Raw genomic sequence first — 11,025 nt, forward strand, 5'->3', positions numbered from 1 at the left:
CTCTTTAGCAACATGCGTTTTGTGAGATGTTGGCTTGCAGGCTGCACTAACAGAAATCACCTGCCCACAGGTCTGTGTTGCTTTCACCTAGTTTCAGCTGGACTCTAGCCTTCACACATGCCTCCTTCCAAACGGTCAAGGGGAAGGGCATTGTATCTGATCAAACATACAAGGGAGATACTGTAAACGCACAGAATAATCTAGATAAAGCCACTCACAAACAATTAACACTTTTAGATAAGGTGTTGCAAGTAACAATTAAGCTGCCACTTTCACTTTAAAACACAATTTCATTAAAAGCTTTAAGGTTTTTGATCATGGATACATCAATGAACCACATTGTTGTTTTTTGCTTTTCTTTTTTAAGGCAAAAGAATAAAGAAAATGTATGGATTCAATGTTTCCATGGTTATCATGTATTGGGTAAGGACATATAAGTATTTGTTCATAAAGTTTAGTAGCCTACTTAGTAGCCTAGCTGAATTATATCAAACAAGATATGTCTGTTATTGAATTACTAATGTCTAAAATTAACATAACAGTAATAAGAGAAAATGTTGATAATCATTTTTTATAAAGGATCTAATTGCATAGAATGTGTTTAAAGATGGAGTGCCACAATTGTTGTATTTTTCCAGTTTTTCATGTGTCTATGAGGTGACAGTAGGCCTACTTCATTAGACACCCTGGAGTCGTTTTTATGTGCAATGATGTATTCCCTTTGTATTTAGGGTTTCTTCCTGGAGGCTGAACCCTTGACAGTCAAACGTGGCAATGAAAAAAACAGTAATATAGTGACATAACATTATCAGCCCCCCTCCTAACCCCTCCCCTTTATCATACAACTACAGCTGTGGGTGCGGCTTAAGTTCAGGTGGATCACCACCCATCACCAACCACCAGGCAAACCAGGCATACTTAATGAACTGGTGGGCGTGCCCACATAAAAACAAAATTTTAACAAATACTGTACACTTTTTAAAAAAAAATCTTCCTCCTTATATAACAATAAGACCTGATGATCATGTTTTAGGGTGGTAAAAAACCATGGCACTCCATCTTTAAAGTTTAAATTGTCTATTGTCAACAAACAAAACACTTTTAGGTAATCTGTACAATGTTTAATGTTTCTTTAATTTCTGGATTGAACCATTACAATTGTTTGGCTGTGATAATTGTTCTGTGTGGTTCCACAACTAGAAATAATAAGCTGCACTAAATTGTTCTAGTAAAGCCAAAATCCCCAACAAATGCAGCTGTATCAGTATAGGGGACTCACTCTTTCCAAGGTGTTTTGCCTTGATTGCGTCTTAACCCTAACATTTAGCTTCACTAAAACTATGCCTATAAACCTGACCCTAACCTCAAACCCAACCTCAAAACCCGGTCCACCTGGGCAAAAACGTCTGGGAAAGAGTGAGTCCCATATCACTAGACTGAGTTAATGGTTGCAAAAAACATTGCAACTTACTACATTTTCCACTAGATGGCAGAATTACACAAGACTGCAATGGAATGAAAGAATCTCATCAGAAATATATCCTCCTAAATAAGGCTTTGCAAAATCCCCATCTCATCTCAACACAAAGCATAGATCAAACCAGAACACAAACCATAGAATGTATATCAGTAATTCAGTATGCACAACTACATTTCACTGTTTTACAGCTTAAAAATACAACTTGAACAGAAAAATTAATCTACATAGAGTTTGTGATTGTAGTTTATAGATCTGTTTAAACTCCAGTGTCAATGTGGATTTGGATCATTTAATTTGGTACAAACAATAAATTATATTTTGATACAAATGTATATCAACAACTAACTTTAAACCAATTTGAAAACAATAAACTGTTACTACTTCTTATACACCAATGTATCTAGAGTAGTAAAACAACAACAACCCCCCAAAAAAGCTATATCTCAATGGACTTATACAAAATACAATATCACATAAAAGATAAATGTATTTAACATATTCCCATTGAAGCACATACATTTCCCCCCCTGTATGTTTACTATGTTATTCTTTAATACAAATAAAAACAGAGTATCATCCACTCTGCTGCAGTCTGTTGGTGAGTCCCAGTGCTATGCGGAGCTGCTGATGGAAGGCCGGAATCCTCTCCTTGTGGACTGGCCAGTGGAGGACACAGCGTGGTCGCAACATGCCCCTGCGAAGATACAAGGACTGGGACAACCTGTAGTCATGGACATCCTGGAGGAACACTAGAACCACAGAGTCCCTGCTGGCCTCAATCACCTGGTGGAGAGCTTGGTGGGCTTTAAACCTGGAAGGGGGGAGAGGGGGGGAGAGAGAGAGAGAGAGAGAGAGAGAGATAGAGAGAGAGAGGTTGATTCAAGAAGCTAAAATAAGCATAAACGAATCAATTCACCATGCAGTGTGAAGTGAAACAAATGTGATGACTGAGGAAGTCCTTTTGAAGCAAACGCTTTCACTTCTGCTGTGAGAACAAATATTGTACCATATAAATATAATAGAATAATAATATAAAAGAGAAATGTTTTTGACTTACTGTCTACACCAGGGGTCTCGGAGGAGACTTTCGGTGACAATAAATAAAATCTTCCTGGAACGCCTCATATTATCCACGATGCAATTCAGCTGTGACATGCCAGGCACCGAATCTCGATCCTCCAGACAAAACACACACTTCTCATCCTCCAAGGGATTCAAACTCCTCTGTACCCAGAGGCTGTCCTCTTCGGCGTGGATGACATAAGCGTCGTACTCAAACTGCCTGCCTTCTTCAACTGTAGCATCACTGAAACCCAATGTCCGATTGACAAAGACGCTCCAGTAGAAACTAATCCTCCACCCATGGAAACGGACCAGGAGAGCCACTGCCATCGTCATTATGATAGCGGTGCTGCTTAGTATATAGAGGGCCTGGAAGGGAGTCATGTCTTTGCAGGACAGCGGGTCAAAATCCCTGGCGGTGTGGTTGAAATAGGCCAGCGGGGTATTGCACATGTACTGATCGTTGAGGGGGGCGTCCACGGTGGTGTTGGTGGTGTTCAGCCAGGATACGAACCACAGCATGCTCTCGCAGGTGCAGTCGAATGGATTTCTCTGCATTAAAAGCAGGCTGAGGTTGCGCAACGGCAACTTGAACACCTCCGGCCTCACGGCCGTGATCAGGTTCTTCTGCATGCGCAGGACCCGCAGCGAGACCAAGTCATCAAAGATGGAGTCCTTGAGGTTGTTGAGGACGTTGTTGCTGAGGCTGAGCTCTCTGAGGTTGTGCAACCCTCTCAGGGCCTCCAGGGGGATCTCATCCAGCCCGGTATAGTCCATGTCCAAGGTGGTTAAGCTACGGAGCCCCTTGAGGAACAACACTGGCCCACCTGGGTTGGCGCTCTTCCACACCCGGGCTAAATTGTTGTGTTGGAGCCTGAGCACTTTTAAGTTGTCCAGCCCCTCGAACAGCCCAGGTTTTATATTTGCAATGTTGTTGTTGCTGAGGTCCAGAAGGATCAGGTTGGACAGCTGCCTGAACAGACTGACATCCAGGTCCCTGGTGCTGTTCAAGGCTCTGCTCAGTGTTAGGTACCTCAGGCTGGGCACATTAACAAAAGACGTGGATGTCAACGTTATCGTCTGGTGGTTGTTCGACAGGGTGATCACCTGAACCTGTCCGAGGCCATAGAACTCTTTCCCTGTGAGTTGCTGCCTGATGAAGTTGTAGCCCAGAAGAAGAGACGTGAGGTTCCTGAGGCTGGAGAATGCCCCAGGGCCAATCCGATTAATGGCGGTGGCTGTCAGGTTCAACTTCCTGAGAGGTGATCCCGCAAGCGAAACAAACGTCTGATTGGTGAGGCTTTTGAGCGATGCACAGCTGGACCAGTCCATTTCCAGCTCGGTTAGGCTCGTCAAACCTGTGAATGTGTGTTCACTGATTTCTCGGAATGTCGTGTGTTGTAAGGTCAGGTTCTCCAGTGAACTTAATGGCTGAAAGGAGAAGTCGTCGATAAGTGGGGTGCTACTGCTTTTCCCTTTCACCAGAGCTTTTCTCAAATTTAGCTTTTTCAAATTTCCCAATCCCTGAAACGTGTCCTTGAACAGATGATGTAGTTTGTTGTCCTCCAGGACCAGAATCTCCAAACTAGATAGCCAATGAAAGGAAGCTTGCTCTATTTTCCCCATGCCATTCATGGATAGATCCAGCATAGTCAGGTTGGTGTTCTCCAGCCCTCGGAAGGTTGTATTTGTGAGTGTAACTAGTTTCCCCTCCCGGAGAGAAAGGTAACTAATGGCAGTCCCAGACAGCTCTGAGCAGAGTTTGGAAATTTGCAAAGTGCCCAAATTGCATCTGTCCATGATTAAAAACTGGAAGCTGGCAATGGGCTTAAAGCAGCCAGATGTGAACTGCAAAGAAAGACAAGAAGGACAACCCAATTAACATTTACCACCACACAGGATGAGATGTAACTCTTACCTTGCAATATTTATGTATCTATGTTAACACATTATTTAGATTCTGACTCTTCAATTAAGCCCTTCGCTAAGTCCCTCCCCAATCCGTCCTTGTCCAATAGGCACGTTAGCAACGGTTACTAAGAGAGGAGTTCAGTGATTTCACTTAATTCAAATATCACATATTTTCTCTATTATTAAGGTTATTTTTGCAGTCAGTTTGTATTGGGGGTGGGGGGTGGGGGGGGGGGGGGGGGGCAGGGCGGGGGTCGCGAGACATGGCCAAAGCATTTCCGGGGATCCCCAGCCAAAAACGTTGAGAACCCTTGCTTTAAGGCACGCTTTCCTTCTCACCCATTGAGATGAGATCATTTCAGTAGCAAGAGCCTCAAAATGTCTTCTAAATCTAATCAACCAGGCCTGCAGTAGGCTATGCTCTGGACAAATTATGCATGACGTTATTTAAATAAATATAAATACGAGGAAATGTTAAAGGGAGAAACTATCCAACTCACTCAACTTACACACATCCGACAGGATCTTTTATGCAATGCACAGACTACGGTTTTTAGTATTACGACTCGTAGTATTACGACCGTGCATTGCGTGAATACTCCTGTCGGACGAGCATAAGTTGATTGAGTTGCATAGATTCTCCCTTTAACATTTCCTCGTATTTCTATTTATTTAAATAATGTCATGCACATTTGTACAGTGCATAGCCTACTGCTGGCCTGGTTGACTAGATTTAGGAGACATTTTGAAGCTCTTGGTAAATGGTGCATTTATATAGTGCCTTTATCCAAGGCACTTTACATAGATTGTGCATTACATTCACCCATTCACACACACATTCCTACACCGATTGCAGCGAAAACCATGCAAGGCACCAACCAGCACATCAGGAGCAATTTGGGGGTCAGTGTCTTGCTCAAGGACACTTTGACACGAACTCTAACTCTGGGGGAGCCAGGTTCGAACTGGCAACCTTGTGGTTACCATCCAGCGGTTACCATCCAGCCACTCTACCCCTGAGCCACCGCCGCCCCGCTAGCTCTTGCTACTGAAATGATCGATTATTTATATGGAGAAATCCCATCATTTTACATGCATCTCAATTGGTGAGAAGGAAAACGTGCCATAAGTCCACTCTTAGTAACCGTTGATAATGTGCCTATTGGACAAGGACGGGTTGGGGAGGGACTTAGCGAAGGGCTAATTGTACTCCAACATGAATATACAAACAATATTAACTTTGTATGTGTACATTTCTTTATTCTTTTACTTTCTTTGTATCCATCAACAGTGATGCACTCTCGTGTTTGTATTTAGTCTGACTACACCATTTGTGGATTTCAGACATGAATGAAAGTTGTTGAGTTGTGTCAGGAAGGGTGTTTACAGAAACAATGTTTATTTTTAAATAATCAGCAGCCAAATTTGAGTATTTTGGATGTTAAAATCCCCCTCTGTTGGGGCCAAGTAGATATTATAGATGTTAAAATCCCCCTCTGTTGGGGCCAAGTAAGACCAATAGCATGAAAAGAAAGAGGAAACAGAACAAACAATAGCTAAAAGGAAGTTACACTTTCATACTGGTCATATAATTGAGTAAGTAAGTAGTAAGGTACATTTCCCATGTCTCAGTTACTTTCATACCGATTTCAGGGGCAGTGAGGACATATTGAGGACTCGTAGGGAGCGTGACTGGGTGAGGAAGGAGAAATCATCTTGGTTCAGCGTAGAGATGACGTTGCCAGACAGGTTGATGGTCTCAAGGCTGGGGAGTTGTGGCTGAGAGCCTAGCCTAGCAGATGCAAGGTTATTATAGGATACATCCAGAATGGTCAGGCTCTGTGAATCATGCAAGAACAAACAAGGCAGAATATGAGTTATTGTGACCATGTATGAATATTAAAAGAAGTACACGCAACATTACAGTATACTGAGCTAGAGGTAGGATTTGCTCAATTACTAACACTATCATTGTTATTTTACTCGGACAGACATTTTATTATCATTACAGCATAAAATCAATAACATTACAGGTCTTTGGTCCTCCCCCCCCCCCCCCCCCCCCCCCCAACACCCACCTGATTATATTATTTGCTTATATTTATGATTAAGTAGTGTAGAAAAACTCAGTTAGGATCGGTAAATGCAGAGGACAACTTTCACGTGAAAATATACAGAAAGAAATACCCCACAAGAGTGGAGGCTAAATTAAATAATTGAAACTATATGAGTAAGAAAATAAATACTCAAGGACATTATATGATACCTGGAATAAGTAGTAATAATAAGTAGTAATATAATAATAATAATAAAAATAATAATGTGTGACTTAGTTGGTACACGGTATAGGCTACTCATAATACGCGTGATATATATCATAGTGATGCTAGTTATGTTGTTTTGGTGAGTACATGCAATGCACATGCACACCAAGACCAATCATCAACCTAGGAGTGGCATTCCAATACACTGCCATTCCGACTATGTGGCTTCCACGTGCGGTTATGGTTAGGGACAGGGTTAGTAATGAGTGTGTCGGAATGGTGGTGCGTCTGAATATCAGGCTTTAATGCCGGTGTGTAACCCATCAAGCTTTAAGGATGTTTATATTGTGAGTGACCTCCCTGTCTGTACAGTACCTGTAGGGCAGAGAAGGGCTCCCCTTTCAACTTCAGCCTGTTGTTGCCGATATACAGGCGTGTTAGGTTGACGCAGTGGCTCAAGTCGTTGTCCTTCAGCAGGTGCACCTGGTTCCGTACTACGCTAAGCGTCTGCAGCAGAGGCAGTGTCTGACACAAGTCCTCCGTCAGCGTGGAGATGCTGTTGTGGCTCATGTCCAGATGGAGGATTCCCCGGTACGGAGCCAGGGAGGTGATGGGGAGCCTGACCAGTCTGTTGTGGGACATATCCAGGCTGGTTATGTTCTTCGGGAGGTTGGAGGGGACCTCCGCAAGGCTGAGGTGGCTGCAGTCCGCGCTGTCATGTTCTACACGGCAGGTCTTTTTCATAGGGTGACTGAGGCCCACAGTGAGCCACGCAACGAGGAGGGCGGCGGCGAAGCGAAGGGGTTGCATTGTGTAGTAGAGGGTCCTTTATGCCAGACTGTATCCCACACTGTATAATAAAAGTAATACAAGTAAAATAATGTAAATGTAATGATCAGTCCTCTGAAGATTAATTCACATATCCACCAAAATAAACGTTGACACACACACGCACGCAAGCACACACACACACACACACACACACACACACACACACACACACACACACACACACACACACACACACACACACACACACACACACACAGGCACAAGTGAAGATAAAGATGCTTGACTTGTGCCATCATACTGTACTATATTTGAACGAAGTTTTACTCCAGTAACTCCTCCATCCTGATAATGCACACTGGTACCACTAAGTCCAATATACAACTAATAGTCTAAAGACACATTCATCTACAGCTTATTGGTTTATCACATCTAAACAACAAGGTGGCCATCAGTGTAACATGGCTATCACTATCACACACATAATAACATCCCTCTCTTTAAACAGGCTTAAGAAAATAAAGACAAATATTCAGTTTGTCAAAAACACTCACTCGCTGTCTCTCTCTCAATGTGCTATTGTGGATCCTACAGTTGTAACAAAGCGGTTGTACCGTTTGTGGCAAAAGCTTGTAAATACCCAAACAGAAGAAAACACTTTACCTGTACTTTTTGTCGTAAAAAGAAAGAAAGAAAAAAATCACACCCGTGTGAAGTGAGGGGCGCTAATATATTAAAGTCTAACTCATGTTGATTAGGTGATGTAATGGTGATGTAAAACAAACGGTGCCAACACAAACATTAAATTCTCTTAATGGCATTTAATGTTTGGGACAATTAAGATGACGTAAATTTTCCCTTCATTGTCAATGGCGTTTTTAAAACAAACATTGAACTAAAAACAAACATTAAACGTACCTATACAAAAATGACATGATGGGAACTATGCTATGCACAGACGAATTTCACCCACTTTTTACCTGTAGGCTAAAACTGTGATGTGACAATAAAGCTGAATTTGATGTGCAGCAGTGGTCTAACAGCACTGCTGCTGTGTACAGTATGTCATACTGTATGTCTCTGACTCTCTCATGTCTCTGTCTGTCTGTCTCTCTCTCTGACTCTCTCATGTCTCTGTCTGTCTGTCTGTCTGTCTCTCTCTCTGATCTCATCACTTGTCTCTGTCACAACATCTCAACATATTTTTGTCCTTGCTCTCCGAGTCCCAGCCTGGGAGATGGAGCTTGCACAAAAAATAAATTCATTCAAATTCATTTACACATTTAAACCTTTTAAACCCCTCTCTCTCTCTCTCTCTCTCTCTCTACTGTATAAGATGTTTACAATATAGAGTGTAGCCCATTATTGTTCTTTGCCATGTAGCCTAAATTAAAATAGCTCTGCACCAGTTCGGTCCACTTTACTTAGCTCTGGTCCATAATTCTATGGTCCATAATTCTATGGACCAGAGCTACACTTTACTTAGCCCTGAAACATGACTGAAGTACGAGCGTCATGTGAACCATGGCTACACTTTACTGAGCTTGTAAACATGTAGTAGGCTACCATGTTTACTAGCCTCGGAAACCCAGACTGCATTTATGTGCCATAAATTAGATCACCCATATCACTAGCAGCAGCCGTGCGTACCTTGTACTACTGTAGTAGCAGAGCTGAGTTCAAGAACAGGAGTTCCGGGGTGTTAATGTTAACTAGTCTCCCAGGATACAGTCAGACAGCTGCTCCCCTGGAGCTGGAGTGGTCCGTACTCCGTACGTGGACTCGGAGTCAATAAGGCGCACTATGCGGATAGAGAGCCTGGTTCTTTCGGTGGACCATGTACAGACAGTACATAACGAAGGACAGGGACAGCTGGGGACTCAAGGAATCACACACCGCTCCTACCATACGTCTCACACACACACACACACGCACACACACACACAAACACACGCCCCCACGTTCCCGTGGAAGTTTCATTTCCTCAGAAACGAAACTGCCTGGCCCGGGATCGCAACTTTGAGGAAGGCTCAAACTTTGAGGCGGCATTTTCCTCTTGAAAGACGGAATTGAGATTCGACTTTCTCAAATTTCAGTTCCACGTCTGCAAAAATAACAATATCCAGTCCTTCCAGAATCCGATCAGACAATGCACTAACAGTACAGTCGACTTGAACTGCTCCGTAGGTTATCTCGACTCCTCGAGGTGCTTCAATAACCACTAGAGGTCAGCAAAGTACACGTATTTCTTGACGTTTGGACTACTTGTGTGTGGATTTGGTTTGGTCCTTGATCTGACCCTGTCGTTTGGAGAGTAGTAGAAATTCAATTATTAGTGAGGGCAACCAGACTATTGTAATTGTAACACTTTATTGTGGGCTCGCTCCAGCGAGCACACACTAGTTATCGGCAAAGTTAGGAAAAGACAGGTGAGTTCCTGTCTCCGCTCTACACTTCAACATCCTGATTGTTGATTTGACTAAGAGTGTCAACTGTACTAAAGTAACACACAGGAATGTGAGAAAACATCACAGTAGAAGGTTATGGCCCACAGTAACACAGCACAGCTTTCACTGGAACCTACTGTAGGCCTAAACCCCAGTTTCTCTGCTTTGCAATGCTACTACAGAGAAATAGTCACTTCTGCCAATAGGCCTATTTATCACCACCCTCATGAGGGCACTAGAGGGACATCAGAGATATGACCTGCAAATGGTGGGACTCTTCTCCAGGGAGTAATAATGACAAAATATATAGGATATATAGGATATTGAATGATTTTGTTTTTAATCTAACTATATTCTAAAATGTGTATTTAAGACATATGCTCTTCCATATGCATGGGACCCTAAGCAGCCATCATGGCAGCTTTGAGAGACAGCAGAGGTCGGGGCCTTTTCCTTAATTAGGAATACCCATCTGGCAGCAACCCTGAGAAATGCTGGTGGCTGCTTGCTGCATGTGTTATTAGAGGTGTATTGTATTAGCAGAGGTAGGATTATGTTGTTGTTTGCCTCCTTGTTGCGACCGAAGGTCACGCTTACTATGAAAACGTGCATCTCTTGTCCGTTAGTTAGTTATAGTCACCCACGTCACGTGTGACGTCTCCATATATGGATCTGACCTTGTGACATCTCGTGACATCACGTGACATCATGGAGACCCTTAGATCTTGTGGTCTTAAGGGTATGGTTGTCATATGGTTGTCAGTCCATCATGTCAGTCTCACCTGTAACATCACGCCTCCATATATGGTCACGCATTTTTTGGTCAAAGACACTGACCTCATCTAACCCTGGATAACCATACATGGAGAATACTGAATAATCACCTATATGGAGCCGTCCAGCAACATCTGCCATCTGCCGTCACCCAGGCGGATGCGTGCTTCTCGCCCTCAGGGTGTCTTACTGGTTATGATGACTACTAGTATAAAGTTTGTAATGACTCTAGTCAATGATAGACGTTAGTCTGTTTTCTTCTATCACTAGATGAAAGGATTGTGTGCTAACACTTGAC

General features: G+C 42.9%; 1 protein-coding gene across 1 annotated transcript; it reads right to left on the reverse strand.

Moving 5' to 3' along the window:
- Positions 1-1,755: 1,755 nt before the first annotated feature.
- tlr3 (toll-like receptor 3) lies at positions 1,756-9,383 on the reverse strand. Its single transcript, XM_079500214.1, has 5 exons — positions 9,157-9,383; positions 7,093-7,567; positions 6,098-6,292; positions 2,538-4,390; positions 1,756-2,291 (listed from the first exon to the last, which is right to left on the reverse strand). The coding sequence occupies exons 2-5, from the start codon at positions 7,525-7,527 to the stop codon at positions 2,054-2,056; spliced, it is 2,721 nt and encodes a 906-aa protein (XP_079356340.1). The 5' UTR covers positions 7,528-7,567; positions 9,157-9,383; the 3' UTR covers positions 1,756-2,053.
- Between the last annotated feature and the right edge of the window lie 1,642 nt (positions 9,384-11,025).

The sequence above is a fragment of the Electrona antarctica genome, assembly GCF_951216825.1.
Source record: "Electrona antarctica genome assembly, chromosome: 4".
Lineage (NCBI taxonomy): Eukaryota > Metazoa > Chordata > Actinopteri > Myctophiformes > Myctophidae > Electrona > Electrona antarctica.